The sequence below is a fragment of the Cryptomeria japonica genome, chromosome 5 (genome assembly GCF_030272615.1).
Source record: "Cryptomeria japonica chromosome 5, Sugi_1.0, whole genome shotgun sequence".
Taxonomy (NCBI): Eukaryota; Viridiplantae; Streptophyta; class Pinopsida; order Cupressales; family Cupressaceae; genus Cryptomeria; species Cryptomeria japonica.
In genome coordinates this window covers 796,531,904-796,556,133 of record NC_081409.1, presented here as the reverse complement: position 1 = coordinate 796,556,133, position 24,230 = coordinate 796,531,904, and the positions used below count along the sequence as shown (strand labels likewise).

The 24,230-nt window shown below is 34.1% G+C and overlaps 1 protein-coding gene and 1 long non-coding RNA gene across 2 annotated transcripts in view; one reads left to right on the top strand and one right to left on the bottom strand.

The window, feature by feature from the left end:
- LOC131074472 (histidine kinase 5) overlaps positions 1 to 6,576 on the bottom strand; it is a 38,248-nt gene extending 31,672 nt beyond the window's left edge. The window contains exons 1-4 of the mRNA XM_059221753.1: positions 5,866 to 6,576; positions 4,399 to 4,455; positions 3,592 to 3,819; positions 421 to 514 (exon numbers count right to left, since the gene is read on the bottom strand). Coding sequence (XP_059077736.1) covers positions 421 to 514; positions 3,592 to 3,819; positions 4,399 to 4,455; positions 5,866 to 6,576 — 1,090 coding nt within the window. The remainder of the gene's footprint in view (positions 1 to 420; positions 515 to 3,591; positions 3,820 to 4,398; positions 4,456 to 5,865) is intronic.
- The window catches only part of LOC131074474 (uncharacterized), a 43,667-nt gene extending 34,784 nt beyond the window's left edge, over positions 1 to 8,883 (top strand). Inside the window, exon 4 of the long non-coding RNA XR_009113066.2 lies at positions 1,868 to 8,883. This is a non-coding gene — a long non-coding RNA (uncharacterized LOC131074474). The remainder of the gene's footprint in view (positions 1 to 1,867) is intronic.
- The last annotated feature ends 15,347 nt before the right edge of the window (positions 8,884 to 24,230 follow it).

Here is a 24,230-nt window from a genome sequence, read left to right as displayed (position 1 = left end):
TCATTCAATTTTAAACAACAAAGTGGTCAAAATCTTTCTTTCACAGATAAAGATACCATAGACCATATATTTCAAACAGCAATTAAAAAGATTACTGGTCCTCATTAATCTAGATCTTTCAAATTTGAAAAAAAATGCCTTTAAATCCCTCCAAGGTTCAATCTTCCCATCTTTATGCCTGAATGTTATTCTAAATGGATTAGGCTAAATTAGGTGAATCCTTCATTAATTATAATTAAAAGGATAGATATTAAAGTAATAAAAATTTGAACTCGCTAAATCATGGATGGCTATTACCTTGAAAATCCTCTCACTGAATTAACTATACAGAACTGAACAATCAATAGAGCGCTCATGTAGCAGGCATAATGACCTCATAAGAGTAAAACCTGCCTCTCAATTCCATTACTAAATATTTACCAGTTATATGTATGGTTTTGTTGAGTTCAGTCTCCATAGCATTTCGCACTGCTATTTCCTCTCGAAGCTTTGCCAACTTCTCTCTCTTTGCAACCTGCAAAAATTGCCCATACAAGGAACATTATTCGGTGACTTGGAGAACTGCTATTGGCCTAATGTAGCAGCTGATCCCTTCTATTGGTTCCAACTACCATAGAGTTTTGAAAAGAAATTACTGAAATTTTAAAAGCAGATGTCTTAGAATAATGAAGGTCTTAGAATTATTTCCTTCATTAATCAAAGTATATCTTTCAAGATCATTTCCACTTGAAGCAAAGTCATTCTGTAAAAACAGAAAACAAATGTGTCGTAACTAAAGAAGACCCTGAGGTAAAGAAGCACAGGTTATGAAGCCTCTGCAGTTATCTTAATATTTTTATCTACAGTTTAAATTTTCTTGGAACTTCTCTCTCAAGGCCTTTCTTGTTGGTTGATTATCTATATTTTTCATTACCTGGATCCTAGTATCTATATCTACATCTATATTGCTCTTGTATAAGGATAGAATATCCTCTACCAATAGAGGATTGTCTATACAGTAATGTGATTACATTCAAATTTAAGATTTATTTCATTTATTTTAATTTTAAAATCAATACTCATACTAACTGTTACAACAATGAAATTCCCCTGATCCAGCAAGTATATAATAACATGACTCAGATCACACCATAAACAAGTTGAGTTGGCAGACTATTTTTATCATGTATTTTCCTTCTAACACATAATCATTCTACCTGTTGCAACAATTAAACTGCCTTACTTCAGCATGTAGTTGGTAACATGATTTAGATCAAATTGTAAACAAGCCGAGTTGAGAGACTTAACCAAGACTTGGCAGCTCAAAGTCAAACTCGTTGAGTTTCCCAGGTACATTGCAAGTTGCAGGAAACTTGCTTAGTTCTGTCTGTAAACGAAAAAGACACACAAGGACACTCTTTGTCTTGTAATCTGCATTTCAAACATAATATGGGCTAGATGGCTATTGTGCATAAAATCATCTCATTGTTTTCAGCTATCCGAAGGTATCTGCATTTTCTTCCTAATTCATCATCAGAAAAATAAGGAATTACATGCAATAAACGACTTTACGACTTTCCAATTGGGAAAGAGTGTAGAGGGTAAAATCAAGCAGTGGATTTTCTAATTGTCACCATCCTCTCCCATACTAACAAATGCTTATAGATAGCTTTATTTGAAAGCTTCCCAACTGAAGGTAACCTCAGAATGGTGAATCAATCAGCTCAAGACCTTGCATACAAATTTTGAAGGAAATTGGAAATATTTATTTATTTTTCTGGTTGCAATATTTTTGGCTTTTCCATGAACCTAATTCTGTAAATGTTATTATGCTAAGTTACCAGACATTTGCAGTAGACATTTTTAATCTCCTTATGCTCTCTACCAGCCTGATGATGGATCATGGAGTGTGATCCAAAACATTGATGCAAAACACATTCACAATTGAATCCAGCAGCAGAAACACAGACAGTCTCATGGATTGTGGAAATCTAGTAACATTTAATTGCCTTGTTGTTTACATATCTGATCTGGAGTTAGACCATGCTTGGATACAACAAGATATGTATCAGTTAATCCACAAATTTTGTGCAATATTTTTATAAGTATAAAGTAAGGATGTGACTGTGTTATGTCTAGTTAGACACAGTTGTATTCAGGATACAAGGTACAGATTACCCAGATAGGCACAATTATAGCCAGATGTGGGAGTTTCCCATATCAATAATTGTGTTTATTTTAAATAAATTTTTATTTATAGCAGTTTTAGGAAATTGTTCTTATTTGCAAGGTTATTTATATCAAAACTAAATCGTTTTCTAGAAATAAGAAAAAGTCCAATGTTGTATGTTAATATTTTTTTTCCTACATTCACATTTATCTATATGACATATCAACAGCATACCATATTCTGAAGTCCCAAAAAAACTTAGTATCCTGGAAACTTGGCAATTTGGTTAAATGCAAAAACAACAATTGTGTGGCATATTTTTTCTACTTCAATAAGAACAATGTTTCCTCCAAAAGCACTTTAAAAGGTTCTAGAAAACTCTTATTCTAACCATTTGATTAACCTTTTCTTTTACCTTATTTAACTTTTTTTTCTTTTCGGAAAAAAGGTTCAAGAGCTTTGTATTAGTGTATGTAAAATTTAGAATAAAACGAGGGCAAATCATTTAAGAAAACAAGTTGACAATCTGTCCATTAGGCAAAGCATATGGTATAACCTTGGAGAGCAATATCAGCTCAGATTAAAAAATGAGTTAGATTTCTGAGCATCTATCTTGAAATATGTATAGCCAAGAGATCAATAACATTGAAAATAACAGCATCTAAAGTACTATATAAGAATGTAAATGATGCCAATACATAAGGACGCTCTGTAAGTCTATGATCTTCCCTTCAGGAGAAACAGGTCCATTTTCTGGGGCCTGCAACAGGTCCTTTTACTTTGGATCAGGTTCCTTCCTTCCTTCCACTTGAAGAAGGGGAATCTTCTAAAATCTAAAGATTTTGAAAGAGAACTGGTTCTAATAATGGTTTCTCATCAACTGTTGGATACATTCTTCTTCCTTATTGATATAATTGTACAACTGGAAAATGCCTTCCGACAGAAGACTTTAGTTCCCATGGTTCCCTATTTTTCTAGCTAGATGCAAGATAGTTCCCTCCAGTTTAATGTTTCCTTGCTCGTTTTTAAGTTACCTTTTTTAACTTAAATACAAGGCCGGCCGGCCATATTTTCTTAAATCTCATAGTAGTTTCAAGATGCATGTCATTATCAATGTCCCTGTCCTCTTGGTGACTTTTGAAAGGAAAATTTTGAACTTCTTGGATTGTATCATATGCAATCTGTCAATAGTTTAAGATGTGGTCAAATTAAAAATATCAGGAAAGTAATAGCTTTCTTATCTGCACTTAATTGAAAACTTTCATGTTTCAACTGATTCAGCGAAATGTTCTCCAAATAAAGTGTAAAAGCCATTAATGGGATGAACATTAAATCATAATAACAGCAAAAAATATAACAAGATCAAAATTTTTCAGTGTACTAGTTTTGTCCACAAGCCCAAAAGCTCAATACAATTTCACACACAAGGAACAATAAATTACCTGTTCAGTAATATCCATTCCCATATAATTGACTCCAATCGTCTCTCCAGTTTTGCTGAAAACAGGCTCTACATAGATTAAGAAAGTCTTTGTTCCAAACAACTCTGTTTCAAATGTAATTTCCCGCTTTGCTGGTAATCCACGTTGTAAAACTTCTGCCTTGAAATCTTGAGATTCTTTTACACCAGCGCCAGTAAATATCTCAACATCAGTTCTCCCTATAATATCCTGCAAAAGAAAATTGTCTCTCCAAACAAACTACTTCCATGTCAGATTATTTCCACCAAGTGAAAAAGAAAACAACTTGGTGCGAAACACTTCTCCACATGAAGCAGAAGTAGAAAATGTGAAATGCAAAGAATAAGTGTTAGTCAAGCATTGCAAGCTAAGTATTTTGAAACAGCTTTAGACATTCATCAGTCCTGAGTTGGAACCTGATAAATATCAAAAACTTTTGTGCATTTATGATATCTTGATCTCAGGTACAATTTAATTTAAACTGTAAGAAAACAATCTAATTTATCCTCATAACTGTAATGATGGGAATATAATTGTGCGCACATGTCCAAACTATAAATAGAATGCTGCTGTTTTAACTTAATGAACGGCTATTATGGCACAAGCAAATACGTCATGCTCTTATAAAAGTGATGTTTCTGCAGTGCATCATTACACAAGAAGCAAGTTTGAAGCAAACAATTGAATAGAACTATAAATCAACATGAAAATTATAAGTTAGGAGAATAAAAAGGAAAGATTGAACTGGAAGTAACTAGCACGTTCAGTTGGTTTGAAAACAAACTTTACCTCTTCTTGGAGACTTGGAAAATGATTGTAGATAAAACGGTAGCGCAACTCCTTGTCCTAAATAGTAATAATCCACGTGTAACAAAAAAAAAGGAATAACAATTAGAACCCCTTTGAATCCAAACTGCTATTCGGTTGAAAATAAAGCAGTAGAAAATGAATTTTAACTATCTTTTAAAAAGCAATCCATTGCTCTTTCCATGTTTTGCTTCCTTTTTGTATCTCACAGCATGTAGAGGACAAATAATTTGTCTTCCAAATTGATAGTCAGGTGTTCCCATAATATGCAAGGTACTGTTGGTTGACTAGAAAAGCATTCAAAAAAAGAAATTCCTCATCTCTCATATCAAAGCTAAAAACTTCTCAACTTTGAGAATAAATATTTCAAAGAATGTGGTAATTATTCATGTATCAAATTCAGTAATTCAAAAAAATCAATGCTCACATGGACGTTCATCCTGTATGCTGCATGAAATGCAGTATTTACATAGCTTTGCTCAAGATCAAAATATATTAGAGAATATTTTCAATCTATACATCACAATGTGGACAACTTTGCATGTGTAAACTTCTTTTTTAGGGCTTGATCAAACAAAATAACCTTTTCCAAGCAAATTTTTCCAACAGTATTCTGCAGCTACATGCCAAATACTTATAAAATTATAAAAAAGTCAAATTTCAATTGTAGACGTGTATTTTACCAAATTCATTGTATCTCTTAGGCAAAACTTCAATGTGAACAGTTCTGTCTTCTGTCCCCTTGTGCTCAAGAGATTGTAACTAAAATAGAGTTCGTATAATTAACACTAGGACTAAATAATAGAGACGTTCCTAATGATAAGTTTTAATGGACTGTGGATACATATTAAAAATGAGAGAATTCGTTAAAAATCACAGATGGGAACTGGAAGAGAGAAGCACTCTTGATAAGAGATTTTAAAACAATATACATTTAGGTTCCTTCAATACTTATATTTTTTTATTTGTGATTTGACTTCCCAAATTACTTCATCGAATGGTTGAATCATGACTAACAATTTGAACAAGACGGAAGAAGTTTTGATTACACATAACACAAAAGGAAGTGGATAATGCGTAAAAAATGCCAATAAATACCATCAGAATAGGCTGATTTATCTTTGTATTGCAAATTGAAATTACCAAATAATAATTATGACTTAAATTTAATAATAAAATCTTATTACCAATCAATACTAATTGACTTATATATAAGAAGCTTGTAGTTTTTGAAAAAAACTCTGATCTTAGTGCATATTTACTAAAATAGAACCTTCTCATAGCAACAAAGTTAAACAAAACTTGAAATAGATTTTGGTATTATGTGATCAATTCTTTTAAAAACCATAAAAGATGAGGCAATTCTACATTCAAAGCTTTTGCCATACTACAACAGGAATTTGTAAATATTATGGGAAAGAAACAAAATATAATATTGGTGACAGATACCTGATGGCCAATGACGACTGGTGCATTCTGTAGAATGAAATGCAAAAAATTGTCTGCTCTCCTTAAAATCTGAGATAATTCTTCTACTGGTGAAGTTTCCTTTGCCAAAACTCTTAGGTTTTCTTGCAGTTTCTCCTGAAGTTTGTTCTCTCTTTGAAGGCTTTCATCAAGTAATTTTTCCATTTTTTTGGCCCGCTCCTTCCAATACTCTATAGAATCATGTTCAACATCTATTTGCCATTTATTTTTGCAAATTGAAATGTCTTTGTTAAATATTGGAGTTGCATCTCCAAATGCATAGTCATCTTGAAGAATTGAAATTGGCCTCTTGTCTCCAACAAAATTATCTGCCTCAAACATATGCTCCTCCAAAATTTCGAGTTCCTTAAGTTGAGCTTCTTGCTTTTGCTTGTTTAAAATATCAATTTGTTCATTGAGAAGACGGAAGGCATTGGCCTGTTTATGCTCCCACTGCTTCACTAGGTAAGACAATTGTGAAGACCCTTTCTCACTGAAATTGGTCAATTCCATGAGACGTTTGAAATCCACAATAGATGGTTCCTCCGCTATTGAAACCTCATCCAACATATCTTGATCTGCAGCTGGTTTGTCTATATTAAACTGCTTGTCGGATTCTTTCCCTAAATTTTCTGGCCACATTGATGATAAAATTTCATCATCCATATCTGAAGAATAGTCCTCTTCTTCCATATTGCAATCCTTGAAGAAATATTAAAACCACTTCAGCATGAAACTACTTCCTTGGAGTAGGAATTACCATTCATTTCACATATACATTATGAAGTTCTCATATGTGAAGAAAAGGATCAATCCCAACCATTGAAAATTTTTTACAAGTCTTATTTCCTTAACTGTTCCCTGATGGCCAGGTTTTTACTGCTGGTTATGGGCAAATACTCTGCAGCATGCTGTTTCTACTCCCACTACATTTAAGCCTTAAAACACCATCCCGTGATAGAAATCAATCAAATTCATAAGCTTATATCCTGCACAGAAGAAAGTTGAACAACTGGTTAAAATCCTTGAGTAATAGGCATCTAAGTTCTTAAAAGCAGAAAAATTGACTGAAATATTCATTGACATTCATGTAGTTGCTTAAGACAATTCTGAAAATGCATTTCTATAAACGTTTTCCCAGTATCCTGATTTTGTTTAAGTATTCATTATTATGTAAAGTTAAAACAATCTGTATGCCATCCCCAAGGCATTTACCATCCTGCCTTAGATAAAGTGATAACTCCACAATCAAATTAATAAACCGTCACCTGTTGGAATAAATGCTCCAAAATAAACATGTATTATCAGCTAAGTTCGATGTGCTGTCAAACATGTATGTTAGTCTATCAGTTAGCTGTCAATCAACTACAATTAGTTGTCAAACTCTTAGCAGTTTAATAGGAAGTTTGTTGAGTTATCTTGCACATATAAATATGTAACCTGGCGATGAATAATTCGGAAGAGTTCTTCTGCAGTTCCATTGTTTGATTTTTATTTTTGTTGTTGCTGTCATAATTCTATTTTGGTATTAGAGCCGTCCTATCCTTTCCTGTTAAAGCCGTAGTTCTGCTTCTTCTGTGAAGTTCTAGTTTTTCTTTGCAAAGCACATGAAGGCCATAAGCCCGAGTTGTTAAATCTGCATTTATATGTATATATAGTGTTTAGAGGAAATCTGTGCAGCATCATAAGTTTGAGCCCCGTAGGTGACCAGCCTTTTGGCACAGTGAAAGAAACCAAATCCATATTCATGTGTGCGCAGTCTACATGTAAGCAGCTTCGGCTAGCAGCATATGTGATTGTAGTCAAGGCAAATTAGGAGTTTGAGCCCATTGCATTTTTCTTTTGTTTTAACAGTTGTGTTTTTTGTATCTTTGTTTCTATGTTTAAAAAGTCTGAGATAAAACCATCCAGTAGTTCAAAACTCCGATTTAATTGAGTTGTTGCAATTAATATCTGTTGGTTAGCTGAGCATTTCTCATTAACTGTTCTTGCTCTGGTGAGTTGTGGCGTGGTGAGAGTGCACTTTATTGGAAGCGACCATCAAAGGGGGAATCAAGGGAAGCTGAGAAGCAGCATTGCATGTTCTTAGTTGAAGAGGAGCTGAAACTACATGCTGATGTTAGCAAAGAGAATTGCTGTGGTGTAGCCAATAAAGGTGAAGGCGGCCCAGTCTACTAGGTTTGAGAAGAAGACTCCTACCAAGTCAAATCCTGTTGGCATGGCTATAGTTGTTGGCATGGCTATAGTTGTTGTTGAGGAACCACCAGATATAGATAGTGATGATGATTTCATTGATAATGAAGCATTTGTCTTATTTTGAAGAGGCCAATGTTTTTTTGAAGATAGTAAAAGATGCAATAGAGGCTAGATAGATGCTCAATATTCTGAGGTGCTAACGGATTGGAGGAACTATACCTCATTAAGGTTATGAAGGTTATGAGACATACATGTGAGGATTGGTGTCCACTAGTTCAGGGGAGATAGCTGGGAGTTCAGCATCATATCTTTACGAGGGTGACGAGTCAACTGCAGATGGTGTCCAATGGTGTTGGGAACTTGGATGATAGCTGCATGACTATACCAGCACTTGGGAGTAACTTGAAAAAGTCTTACTAGTCTATGAACTAGTTTTCAAAGAACAGCTTTTACACAATGTATTTCATATTACTTAATGTTGTAAGTCAGCTTATTATTGTAGCTTTAAGACGGGGTGTTGGAATAAATGCTCCAAAATAAACATGTAGATGTGTCTTGTTTGTTATCAGCTAAGTTCAATGTGCTGTCAAACATGTATGTTAGTCTATCAGTTAGCTGTTAATCAACTACAGTTAGTCAATCAGTTAGCTGTCAAACATGTATGTTAGTCTATCAGTTAGCTGTCAATCAACTACAGTTAGTTGTCAAACTCTTAGCAGTTTAATAGGAAGTTTGTTGAGTTATCTTGCACATATATATATGTAATCTGGTGATGAATAAATCGGAAGAGTTCTTTTGCAGTTCCGTTGTCTGTTCTTTATTTTTGTTGTTGCTGGCATAATTCTATTTTCACCAAGGAACAATACAAAAAACTTAGAGGCAAATGTAGTGAATTTTGTATGATACAGAAAACGCAAAATGAGCCAAAATGCCCTTCAAAATTTGGTAAATTAAAATGCCCTAAGCATGCATCAAAGAAACTAAAATGCTTCAATGAAATAATGCATGCCGAGCTAGCCTACACTGAAACCGAGATAATTTCCAATATCTAAACATGCATCCTAATTAATATTGGTATTCTTGCGGAATAATAAGTTCCCCTTCCAAAGGTGAAACTGTACAATTCAAGACTGGTAAAAAACATTAGGGTAGATGGGGGCAAGTAAATTAAAAATACGAGTAAAGAAGCAATGCGGTCATCACAGGTGGAAAACTTTTTTAGTGAATGAATGAAGAAATAAATCATACCCCGTTAAACCAAAACAGATATTGTATTAAATTCACAACAGTGAAACTCTCGAGAGTTTACTTTTAAAACTGCATCCCAAAACTTTCTACATTACAGCTTCAATCATGCTTCAAGTAAAGCATTATACTCCTTTTATAAAACTATAGGTATGAACCAAACAAGAGGTTTGAAAATGATCGCGCCTCTTCAAAATGAATCTTGTTCATAAACACTATAACATAAGAAACATAAATTTTGACATTATATGAACTTGTTCATCTTTTGAACACACGGACCTCATATGCTTGAAATTCAAAGAAAAAGAACAGGTAAAATTTTGAATATGTAAGAAACATGAGGTGAAACAGTAACATAGAGCACAAAACTTCTTGAGAGTGTTAGATTAACCAAAAAGTTTACAGTCTTAAGTTTATATTTCCAATCTACTTCATTGCTACATCAAAGTACCAATATAATCTAATAGTGCACATAAAGAGAATCAAAATGTAAAAATACGATAAATTACAAAGAAAAAGACGAATAAGAAATGATGTATTCAAGTGTACCCTTGTAATTCTCAAGAGATATATAACCCCTAAGAATTTTTTAGATGACTTCGATATGTAATTTCATCAAATAGCAATTGCCAACTGGAATAATTTTAAAAGTTACTCTGAGGATAATGGCTCTGACCAAGAACTGTTATGGCATGTGGCTGTCAGATAAGAGTATGAATGGTGAACAAGGCAATCAGGACGTCACACGGTTCTGTAACAATTCTCAAGCTGACTCCACGAAAATTTAGGCATTGTCAATATTTATAGTTTGTCTCACAATACAAGTATCAGTGCACAATGAATAAGGTTAATTCTTAAGTCTCAGGCCTAGTTTAATGCTCTTCATTGAAATAAGCGTCATAAATCTCTGGCAGTTTTAGAGAATATCCACAAAATAAAAGAGTTGCTCATGATATAACGAACAATGAGTTCTAAAATTAATCAGCACCACAGAGATCAGATTTTGGGTTTCTACCAGGCTTAAATTTTTTACCTTTCCCCTAAATCATGAAGAGGAAAATCTGGTTAATCTCTAAATCAAATACTTACAGAGGCATAAAGTTGCCATTTATCATAAACCTATTTGCAGAGGAAACAATTATGTTTCTATAATTGAGCTTCTATCTACGAGCTTAACAATGCTCTGACTCTTTTTTCATCTCAACCTATGCAAGAAAATGAAATATTTTTTGTCTCTAACATTATCCTGCACAATTCGAATTCCATAAGATGCATAGAATGATTAGTTTGGAAAACACAGAGCAAGGCTTACCGTCTCATGATTATACTTGATTGTATAGCTTGATTTAGTCTCTCAAAAGCAGTGATGACTGTAGAAGAATCCTATAAAATGCAGCAAATGCATTTGATACCCTATCATGAGCTTTCTACAAGGAAAAGAGAATGGCATCTAATCAGAGATCGGCAAAATTGCTGATTCCTTGTTAACTTAATGGTAGTCAAATTTTAGCCTCTATCCGAGCTTTTGGTACAGCTAACATAATTATCTTGTGGCTCTAGGAACAAAAATGTTCTTACCCTGCTTATAGATTGGCCTCTGAAGACTTGCGACGAATCATCATTCCTCGTAGCCATGTATCAGGCACAGGAACATGATCATGAAAACAAAATATTGTGTACGGAACCAATTATAAATCAAATCTACACACCTTAACCAGCACTTCTAATGTGTACATTGGGTTAATGCTGTCTGTCACAAATTTGAAGATACAGTCAAGATAAGCACTGAAAAGTTGCAGTCCGAAGAGTTTGGAAGCACAAAAATTTAGGAATGCCCAGAAGCCTTGTTTGCAAAAATCGAGCACCTTACAGAGTTGAAGCAGTCTAAACCTAAAAAAATCTATAAGGCCTTTCAATTGTCAGGAGTCAGGACTGCCTGAAACAGTCATTAGGTTTTTTGAAAACTGGCGCATTCAATAAAATAGCACCATAAGAGTTTCTATATAAGCTACCATACAATCAATCTGATCTCCTTAAAACGCATGGAAATTTTCAACATTTCAGCAAATTGCGAAGTCTAAGAGTTGATTATTCCAATTCAGATGTAGAAAGGTCATAACTGCAAAATCCCCTATTTAAACAAATGCTAATAAAGCTTAAAAGACTCGGAATTTTCTCATTCTTACATCATCAGATGAGCTGCTCATCTCCTGCAGAGACATACTCTAATGAATTCAACTCATGCAGCCACTGTGAAAAAAGAAAAGGCAAAAGAAAGACAAGAATTAACCCATAATCCACCTGTAACTGAATACCTACTTATACTAGCCCACTCCTTTCAAAACAATTTTCAAGGCCTAGATTCTTTACTCCATAATCCCCAGCATTCTTCTTAGAAGATTGGGATTTTCTCATATCAATGCCATACATAAGATGGTATCGCATCTCTTGCAGAGAGACACTCTAATGAATTCCACTAAAGCAACAACTGCACAGAAAGAGAAGGCATAAGGCAGGCAAGAATTAACCCATAGTGCACCTGTAACTAGAAGGCTACTACTGGTAGGCCACTCCCTTCAAACGATTTCCAAGGCCTGGATTTTTTTAACCATATGATTCCCTGCATTCATCTCTAAAGACTGGAATTATCTCATACTTAACATGTGTTAGATAGGCTTCTCATCTCCAGAGCCACTCTAATAATTCCACTCATGCAACTGCGAAAAGAAAGAAGGCTAAAGGAAGTCAAGAAGTAACAGTACATCCTTCAACAGGCTGCTTATAACAGCTCATCCTTCCAAAAACATTTTTCTTCAACTCCTGGATTTGTTTTCTGCTGTCTAATTCCCGGCATTCATTAAAACAAAACCCATTTGTAAATTAAGAGAGCACTTTTAAGGAGCCCAAATCATACCATCATAAATTCTCTGCAAAATTGGAGGCAACATATCGAAAAAGCTTCCGCTGCTCCGGGAAGCAGCAAGCAAAAAGGATACCCAAAAAATTAAAAGTCTAGTGGCAGCCTGCTTACCTACATTTAAATCTTTTACGGACCAAACAGCAGCCTGCCATGTGAAAAAGAGAAAAGAAAGGCAAAATCATTTAGTCCTATTATAATCAACATATAAAGTCGCATGTGCCTCTGAGCAGCCCACTAAGCAGCAATACATCCAACTCCATTTCATTTCCTCTCAATCCAATAGAATTCAATTTCCGTTTGTATTGAAATGAAATGAATTGTAATTCCCAATGCTATTTAAAAAACCCAGTCGCTATTAAAATAATTTTGCATCACAAGCAATCAATAAGGAAACATTTCTTAAAAGCTTAAGATTGTTTAAACAACTGCCTTTAACGTCTGCAACCCGGCGAATAGAAGTTAAAAAAAGATGGGTGTTTTTTTTCTTCCCGTGGTGGCGCAGACACAAACAGAAATATAATGTAGTATTGAAAAAAAAATGACTTTTCCTACACCGAAGCCTCGTGGAAGCACCATTGCTAAGCACTCGGAGTTCCTTTACTTAAATTTCTAAAAATGGGACTTGTTAATTACGGGATCAGTTCATTTTGCATGCATTCCGGTCATTGTCCAGGCTGTAGATGGTGATAATCGGACAGGTATTATTATTTATATCCATATTCAAACCCATTCCCAAGAACAGGAATCTATTTAAAGAAAATATATACACAGAGTTTTCATGGCCCAGTAAATTTCCCTTTTTAACCAGAATGAGCTAAAATCACAAAAGTCAGCTCTGATTAAAAATTTTGCTGTCTTTTGCACTGTTCACTTCGTAACAGAGAAGGATTTTTATGATGGAAAATGTAGTTTTTTAATGATTTATGCAGGAAAATTATTGGTTTACTATTATATAATTTAAAAAATGTCAGTACATGTGTTAGCTTAAATATAGTTTACTTCAGACATTGGTTTCATCTCAAGGGTGAAATAGTAATTCTGAAAATTGTATAAGATGCACAACCTTTCATAAGTTAGATTTCGTTGTAATTATTAATGTGCAGAATGATGTTGACAAACTTTATCTTCATTTTAATTCTTTTGAGTGTAGATCTTATTTAGATCTAAAATGAAAATGAAAATGACCAGTGATCTTTCGAATTCAAGTATAAAATATGGGTCCAATCTAATTCTTGTCATTATGAATCAACTAAAATACGAAATATTTTAAAGTGTGCACTAGAATGTTATAGAACAAACTCTAGTTAAGTTGAATCAATTTAGAAACAGTATAAAAAAATTCTATTATTTGTTACATCAATTTTAAAGCATGGCATAGCACCTTAGGGCTAGATGTGATTCACCTTGCAAGTCTTAGGAAAGATGTAATTATTTAATAATGTTTTTATGTATTGTAATTTTGAGCCCTCATGGAATAGGAAACCACCCTTGGAGAAATCTCAAGATTCTTTAGATGACACACTATGTCACTTTGCAATTGAATATGACAAGTGTAAGAGAACATTGAAAACATTACATAGTGGACTACGAAAAGCATGTTTGACTAATTAAAAATAGCAATGTGTAAGAGGGTTGTAAGTGTAATCAATGCTCTCAAATGGAACACTTGGGAATTACATATGATCCCCTTGGTTATAAAAGTCAAGTTTTTTAATTATATTTTGGAAGGAGTTGCTCTTGAAGAGGAACACATAGGTATAACTTGGACTAGTTGGACCAAGAAGTGATTAGTGGTTTTGGGAATTTATTGATGGTTTTCTAGATCTTGTTGGTTTATGTATTGAAGATGTGGGTGGGGTTGTTTGACTCTTTTTATTGTAGGTACATATTGTCAAATTGAATCTAAAAGAAAGAGTTAGACCTCCATTGATTTCATAGCTATTTTATTTGTATTGCAACATTTTCTAGTTGATGCATACATTTGAGTGTGATACCATTGATGATTTTTCTAATAAGGGTTTTCTCAAGGTAAATCTTGTGTGTCTATTGTTGTGTTATTTATTTTTCTATATATTTTTAACTTATTGCATTGTTTCTCTCGAAAGATTAGTGTTAGTTTCCTTTCACATGGAATCAAAGATAAAATAACTTTACTTGATTTAAAGCTTTGCATAAGCAATCTTACTTTTAGGTGTAAAGATGGTTAGCACCATCAAATGGAGGTAGAGACTTTAATGACACAAACTTTGAGCTTTAAAATATCAAGAAGGAAGACTTGCTTGTAGACTCGATGGATTCTCATTAGATCAGTTTCATTCCTTTAGGAATTGATGTAGATGATTTTTTCAAACTTAACAAAAAGATTAAATCCACCATGAGATTGTCTTTTGAATTTAGTGTGACTAAATGTTTCTCCATAAGATACCACTAAGAATTTGTGAGACAAACTTGGGAGAATTTTGTAAGATCCATCTCAAAATCTAATTTAAAATTAATAAATAACCAATCATTTTAAATTTGTAGTGTTCTACTCATTTTTTTTAATGATATAATTACTTGAATGGATGTTTCACAATAGTATATTAACAATAGTTCCAATTGTCACTCACAATTTAAAAAACAAACATATTTTCAAGAAACATCAATATTTACATATGATTACATAAATATATTATACTTTTGTTTGATATAATGTATAGATGTTTAAATTATTTTGAGAATAATTATCCATTCATTTGCATATATGCGTATGTTAGGTCCCGGAGACAACTGAAAGGGGGGGGGTGAATAAGTTGTCTAATAAAGTCAAACCAAAAACAACTTAACCAACCTTAATGCTTAATACCGGTAAACCAAACTTTATGCCGGTAGACAGTTTATCAGTTAATTACAATATCGGTAAAGATTAATGCATGAAACAGAAAGATAATAACATCCACAACACATAACACCAATATTTGTACGTGGAAACCCTATAAGGGGAAAAGCCATGGTGGGAAACCTTACCCACAATCAGATGATACTATTGCAGATAGTATGTATATACAAATGGGGTCTGCACATACAGAAAGGCCAAGCGCCTAGAGCTCACTGCTCAAACACAAATAGGAGTCACACTTACTACAATTGGATGGTTAAATCCAATAAAGATGTATTGCTCAAAATAGCATCTTCCTATGCTGGATTCAGTACCGGTGTAGTTCTGATTATCTTTACAAATACCTTGCTTCACCTTCAAATGATGTCTGTGTGTATAGTTCTACTTATTCTCGCATATACCTTCTTACAATTCCTTATCCTTATTGCATATCGATCTTACATATATACCATAACCTAAGACCAATTTTAGTAGGTCGGCTCTAAAAGATATTACAATAAAACAATTACAAGTAAATCAATAACCGATACAATATCCGATTCAACATGCCGGCTTAATGCATTTACAATAACAACAAAATCATCTCCAAAGCGTGTCGTGTTGATTTGGAATAGATAAGCTTGTCGATGCTTATCCTGGACCTATTTGTCGGTAACAACAAATATGCAAATATGAATATGCCAATGAACAAATCTCCAAGACAAAGTGTCCAAACGATGTCTTTGACATAACCAGGTGTTTTCCATATCATTCCAAGTGCCGGTGAACATTATATCCTACCGGTGTACCAGATACCGGTGATTGTGCATAAGTCATTTTGCTTGCCGGTGAACATTGCTAATCCTCCAAAGTGCCAAAGTTGATAAGTGTTGATAGGTGTTGACATCAATGACAAAACCATACCAAAATACCAACAATGTATAATCATTCAATGCAAATAATTTCAAATCATGTTGACATATTACAAAAAATATCATCCATTAACTATGTAAGTCGTTTGAAGTACATTAATTGTAAGGAGGGGAAGCATCATCTAAGCGTATATTTCCGCCAACCATGGGCTTAGTAGTCCCTCACATTTCTCTAAAACTAAGAGTGGCCTTGCCCTTCAATGAGGGTGGTAGGTAATAACTAATGTAGAATATTGGAACTAATTGCATCTAGTTAGTCATATATAGAGACTCTCTCTATCTACTTCCCAACTTTTGACATACACAATCATAAAAGTACAATAAATCAATAAGGTACATACAACTATGTAACTCAATAAGACAAATACATCTAGAGCATCATATTACATATAAATTGACTCACTCATAATTGATTTTGACTCGATATTTTATAATAAATTATAAATTTATTCACTACTTAAAGAAAAACTAAGTTGTAGATTTAAATTTAAATTAATTTATAATTTGCACAAAGAATAATTATCATTAGTGCAGTACAATGTAATTATTTTATTTAGAGCTCATTCTCCACCCGTTGTTCAATTCTCATCATATTAAATACTCCATTCATTTTAAAGTAAATTTTTAGTTTATCTATTGAATTCAAACAATTTACAAATATTTTTATAATTAATCTCAACAAATTTACATTATCAAAACATCTTATCAAATATTTATGGAATATTATTGACATTGTTTGCATCCTATGAACTAAAACTACAACGTTAATTCACAAATAATATCATACAATTATCAACAATGACTTTAAATTCATTCTTACAACATGCTTCTTTTTTTTCTATTAAAATATAATTTAATGTTTCAACAAAAAGAATAATCCAGAATTTAAAATTTGCTAATATGCAAATAATAATATTCTTTTTGGTTTCGATTGTTAATATATTCAACATATAGTCAATTGAAAAACTTAGCTTCTAGGATATTGTTGTGGAACGTTGGCTTAGATAATTATTTTAAATTAAAACCTTTAAAACAACATGTCTATACAACATATATGCAAAAATAAATAAAATCACAATAGTAGTATGTTGTGAGTGTCATGTAGTGGCGAGTACTTGCCTTCATAGTATAGTAATAAAAATATTTGTTTTAATTATTAACTATTATAATTTTGCATTATTGTTATTTTAATTATATTTATGTAATAATAATTATAATTGATCTAATAAAAAAACTATTGTGGAGTAGGGCCCCTTGAGGACTCAACGACCTTCTCTCCACTCTGAGCAAACCTTCAAGGTTCTCCAACCTTAAATTTTGCTCACTAAGGATGGGAAAAGTGCGTGAAACTCTATGAAGTTGAAAGATAAAAGTATTTTGAGTCTTGGAGGAATTGAACATGCAGATTATCTAGACCACCTAGTGAAATCTATACACTCTTTGATGTTGAAAGATAAAAGTATTTTGAGTCTTGTAGGAATTGAAAGTGCATATCATTTTGACCACCTAGTGAAATTTGTACACTCTTTGTCTAAGACGTACATTCGGGGCATGACGTGCAAGCATCTTGTACAAATGAAGTACAAAATCTCATACCAAAAAGCACAAAAAATTAGAACTCTGATTTTGAACACTAAATGTGGCAGATATGAAAACAAGAAACTAATGACTAACTGAATTAAACAACGAAAATACAAAGAAGGGAAAAATAAATTCACAAGATGTTTAACAATGAAGACTTTGACCAACACTACGCCTTTCCTTGCCAAACCTGCACACAAATGAATGCAGACAAGAAAGTTGGGTCTGTGATAAGAGGTTTTCCATAGTCAAATCGTCGTTTTGGTGTTCCCACCTCCACAAACAACTAGATAGATAGATTGGATAAAAAGATAATGGAAAAATTATAAAAGAAATAATACAAGTGATATGTTGTAGTAGAGATGATTAAATTAATGATGTAATGACAAAGAGAGAATGAATTCCCCTTCAACACAAAAAAGTAGAAGCTCAATGAGATGAAGACAACTATGAATCTCTCTAGTGGATGAAGCTTCACCAATGGTGGTGATATAATGGATGAGTGGAAGATGCCAAGCAATATGTAGAAAATTAGCTATGAAAACCTTAGAGATCACAAGAAAGTTTGAAAGATCATCTAGATGACCAAAATAAGGTCAAAATGACAAGGTAAAGAGGATTGGAAGATGTCCCAATGTTAGTGGACGTAGAAGGAGGTGTTACACTTCTAGAAATAGCAAGTGTAATGTCTTAATGACCACCTTTGATCTAAATATTTGTAGGACGAATGTGTGGCACATAGATGTCTCCACAGTGTGTAGGTGTCCACGAACAATTTACTCCACATGATTACAAAATCGAGAAAGATAGATGACAAATAAATTTGAGCAATCCAATGAGGTGGAAAGTCTGATCATCATCTCTCATTTGGCCAAGGAAAAGGCGTTGTGTGACATGGAATTACATGGGGTGCAATTTATGATGTTACATTTTACCCCTACTTTAAAGAGCATATCAAAAGGAAATGCGAGTTAAAGTAGAGAGAAAGACAAAATTATACCTAGGCAAGAAGGGGAAGAAGAATCTTGTATCCACACAGAGTTGCCCCTAGGGAAGAAACTTGAATCAAACCATCATAGATATAGTGTAGGGTTGTAATCATAAGCATGTTAGTTGTAAACAAACATGTTAGATGAAAATAAAAAAATTGGATGTAAAAATGATTACCGATCAAACATAGATTACAAGATAGTGATCACTAAGACATAATATGTTGTTGTATGCATAGCAAGTTGTGCTATGCTGGATAGTCATACGATCGGGCAGCATGTGAGTGCTGCAAACTACATTGTAGGACAACCATATAAAAGATACCAAATTAATAAGATGGTGGTTTGGCCCCACAAAGGTAACAAATAAGATAAAAGATTTGACATAAATATGATAGCCACCCCTTAGAATGATATGCATTACATAGAAGGAACACAAGTCAATCTAAGGAGAAGAGACATTGAGTTATATTAATATAGCAGATCTCTCTATGGAATGCTACCTTGCAACATATAGCACATGATACCCACAACATCAACAAAAACACATAAAGAGATAGGGGGGTCCAATTTTTTGATGTTAGTATAAAAAAAGTAGTGAAATTAGATCATTTATATGGCTACATATGAGTTACTCATCATGATCTTGAAGTTTTAAAATTTGAAGAAAGGCATACGAAGACAAAGATAAAATAAAAAAATTAGGTTAATATGGAAGAGGGCCTAAATGCCCCCAATGCTTTGCATCATCCCCAAATGTCAAAAAGAAAGATATGACAAAAGAAGAAACATGAGACAAATAGAAGTGTACGACAAATATAATCCCCTGTATCAAAGTACCTATGGAGTAACTTGGGTCATTTAGTAGAGAACAACATGTAAAGACAATCATAGGGGAACACAAGACAGACACACTCTAGTCTAAAGGATAAGAAGAGCATTACTCTAGAAATCCTCCCATCAGATCATCTTCCTCTAAATCTTGATTATAAGGGAAGGGAGGATGAGATCGAAGAGAGACAACCACTAAGGTAGGATTAGGTGTCTCACTAGCAACAAGAGCCAAGGATGAGGTTGCCTCAACATTCTCATCCAACAACTCTTGAGAGGAAATAATCAATGATTTTGTGAAGATTGTTGACAACATCAAAATTTCTTGTAAAGAGTCAAACATACATCTCTTTGATGAAGAGGTAGGTGACTTAGCCAAAGGATGCAAAATATGAGTCACATCGCCAGCCTCCAGAAGATGGGCGATGATGAACTTTGAAGAAGGCGAAGCCTCCTCAACAACAAGCATAGATGTAGACAAAGAGGTCGCAAGAATTGATTTTCAACAACAAAAATTAGGAACAAGGCCTTGCTCGAACTTACGCTTATGCGACTAAGGTGATGACTTACCATCTACTGTAGCAGGTTTGAGGACCCCAAGAAAGCCATGATGAAGATGCAGAGATAATGTGTGAGGACCAAACAATGTTGCACTAGATACCACTTATGTATGCAACATGTCGATCAATTGGGAAAATAGAGGGATATCAGCCAAGGAGGTGATGAGAAGTGGCTCCAAGGAGGGAGTGATGAATATCCATACCTGCTTAGGGAGAGCTCATCAACAATCCTTGAAGTAGTGAGAAGCAATGCAAATGATGAAGTGGAAATAAATGTATAGAACTAGAAATAGGAGCAACAAAAGAGAAAGTAGACATAGATGCAAAGAGAATCTTGAGAAGACTCAGTAACATCCTACCCCATAGGAGAGGTCGTCAGTGCAATCGTCGACAAAGAGGAAGGCCCAACCAATGGAGTAAGAAGTGCCGTTGTTGCAAGCACTACAGGCTCAACCGCAGATACCTTTCCTCATTTTATCTAGGAGTAGTTGGAGGAACATGAGGTACCATAAGAGGCTAAGATGCAAGAGCCAAAGGAGAAGGGTGACCATGGGGAAAACACTTACCCTTGCCATACAAGTAAGGCAAGGGATTTCTGCAAGGATTGTCCACTCAAATAGAGGGCATGCCTTATATTTTGCCAATGTAGGTGCATTTCCCTTGTATTTTCTAGGCACAATCATAGGAATAGAAGACACCATTGGAGGTTGCATGGTCCTCAGCAGACGGGGAGGACTACCTTGAGGAATGGGTTTATCTTTAATTGTCAACAAAGAGGGAGATGAAGAAACAACATGCTGCAATATAGGAGAAGACAACGATGGAGGAGTAGAGATAGATGCTGGGGGAGCCAAAGACACAACAAGCTGGAGAGATCTTGATGCCAATTCCCCAATTTTATACATATTGTAGATGTATAAAAATGACCATATTCCTAAATGAATATTTTATGTTCATTTCTCTATTTAATTAAATCCAATTTAATTAAATTACCCGCATTCCTCTATTTAATTAAGTAAATTACTCAATTTATTTAAATTAAATTCACTATACCATTTAATGAATAAATCATTTTATTCAATTAAATCCCTTCTATCCATTTTTAATTAAATTCAAATTTAATTAAATAGTTATCCTAAATTGAATAAATCTAATTTATTTAATTTCTCCAAATTGCAACCAAATTGAATTAAATTAACTTTATTTCAATTAAATCCTATTATCCCTCCATCCACTTGCATTTTCCTACATCTCCCACTTGCTTCCTAAATCCCTTGCTAATTTCTTCTAGACTCTTCTGATAGCTTCTAATTAGCCTAACCCATCTTCTAAACTTTGTCACATCCCTAAGCAAGGGGAGGTCACTTCTCCAAACCTTAAAGTCTTTGATAACCATTAAAGGCTTCAAGTCTTCAACCACTAAATTTTCCAAAGTCTCCCAAACCATTAATGGTTAATTCAACCCTCTTACATGGTTAGAGACTTTTTGCCTAACTTAACCTTCATCCAACCCAAGGGTCTCATCAAGCCTTTAATGCTTTGACCATGATTATCTCTTAATCATTTGCACAAGAGTTTATCCTTGGATTAACTCTTAATCCAATGGGTAAGACTAACTTAAGCTTAACCCTTATCTCTAGATGACCATAAGGTCTTCTCGGGCATTTAATGCCTCCAACCCCTTCTCTCAACCCAACCCTATGTTGACACTTGTCACCATTTCATTGGTGCAAATTACAAACATGGATTCCCAACTTTCAAACTCAACCCTTGATTAAACCTTTCAATCCTGGCCATCCATTGCCCTATTTTTTCTATAAATAGAGCTCTCATTCCTCCATTTTGATCAATCCAAGTTTGTAGTATCATACTTATGCTCATATACATTCAAACTTTCATACCATTTTATGCTCATCATTTTAGGCTCTCTTTTAGATATAAATTAATTTAATATGCATGTTTAAAGTACTTTCTTTATCATTAGCTTAAATCATTAACTAATATAGTATGCTAGGATAGTTTGTTTACTAACCTTGTCATCTTATAGTCAGTTTATTGCATTTCTAGAATCACGCATAGCTTAGGACACATCTCATATTAAATCAACAAAAAACATCCCTCATTCTTGCATTTACCATCGCTAAACCATTTTGCTCAGTGATCTGAGAGCAAAAACGTTGGTTTAAGGGACCGTGTAAGATAGAGAACCATGGGACCCACCTTGGGAAGCTGAGTGATGCTTCATTACTCCATAGCTTGCACCAAGAAGTCCTGTGAGTGTGTGAGCAAGGCTCCATAGAGCTCCATTTTTCACATATTGAGTTCTATCGACCCACTTTTCCCACATACACATATAGACGTATAAAAATGACCATTTTCCTAAATGAATATTTTATGTTCATTTCTCTATTTAATTAAATTACCCGCATTCCTCTATTTAATTAAGTAAATTACTCAATTTATTTAAATTAAATTCACTATACCATTTAATGAATAAATCATTTTATTCAATTAAATCCCTTCTATCCACTTTTAATTAATTTCAAATTTAATTAAATAGTTATCCTAAATTGAATAAATCTAATTTATTTAATTTCCCCAAATTGCAACCAGATTGAATTAAATTAACTTTATTTCAATTAAATCCTATCATCCCTCAATCCACTTGCATTTTCCTACATCTCCCACTTGCTTCCTAAATCCCTTGCTAATTTCTTCTAGACTCTTCTGATAGCTTCTAATTAGCCTAACCCATCTTCTAAACTTTGTCACATCCCTAAGCAAGGGGAGGTCACTTCTCCAAACCTTAAAGTCTTTGATAACCATTAAAGGCTTCAAGTCTTCAACCACTAAATTTTCCAAAGTCTCCCAAACCATTAATGGTTAATTCAACCCTCTTACATGGCTAGAGACTTTTTGCCTAACTTAACCTTCATCCAACCCAAGGGTCTCATCAAGCCTTTAATGCTTTGACCATGATTATCTCTTAATCATTTGCACAAGAGTTTATCCTTGGATTAACTCTTAATCCAATGGGTAAGCCTAACTTAAGCTTAACCCTTATCTCTAGATGACCATAAGGTCTTCTCGGGCATTTAATGCCTCCAACCCCTTCTCTCAACCCAACCCTATGTTGACACTTGTCACCATTTCATTGGTGCAAATTACAAACATGGATTCCCAACTTTCAAACTCAACCCTTGATTAAACCTTTCAATCCTGGCCATCCATTGCCCTATTTTTGCTATAAATAGAGCTCTCATTCCTCCATTTTGATCAATCCAAGTTTGTAGTATCATACTTATGCTCAAATACATTCAAGCTTTCATACCATTTTATTCTCATCATTTTAGCCTCTCTTTTAGATATAAATTAATCTAAATATGCATGTTTAAAGTACTTTCTTTATCATTAGCTTAAATCATTAACTAATATAGTATGCTAGGATAGTTTGTTTACTAACCTTGTCATCTTATAGTCAGTTTATTGCATTTCTAGAATCATGCATAGCTTAGGATGCATCTCATATTAAATCAACAAAAAACATCTCTCGTTCTTGCATTTGCCATCCCTAAACCATTTTGCTCAGTGATCTAAGAGCAAAAACGTTGGTTTAAGGGACCGTGTAAGATAGAGAACCATGGGACCCACCTTGGGAAGCTGAGTGATGCTCATTACTCCATAGCTTGCACCAAGAAGTCTTGTGAGTGTGTGAGCAAGGTTCCATAGAGCTCCATTTTTCACATATTGAGTTCTATCGACCCTCTTTTCCCGCATACATTTCTGGTGCCCACCGTGGGGCTCTACCCCATATATCTAATCAGTTTTGAAATATATCCACTTTTGCAGGCATGCAGGAAAAATGCATTAGCGCATTAAGTTAACTGTTTAGCGCATCCGGTTAACAACATAGCGCATTCGGTTTACTGTTCAGCGCGTGGAGTCAATAAACTAGCGTGTAAAGTCCATTTATCAGCGTATAAGATTACTAATTTTCCTATAGGTCTTGGCGCAGAAGAAAAACAGAGTAGCGCTTTCGACGCACAGAGTAGCGCATCCCGAAAATAGTGTAGCGCGTTGAAACCTTCTTTTAGCGCATCGCTGTTATATTGTAGCGCGTACAGTTTGTTCTATAGCGCATCATAGACAGAAAAGAGAAAACTAATTTGTAACAGGAACTAAAATTTAGACTTGTGGAAGTCCACGGAATTCGCCTTTTTGCTAACAAATTGACTG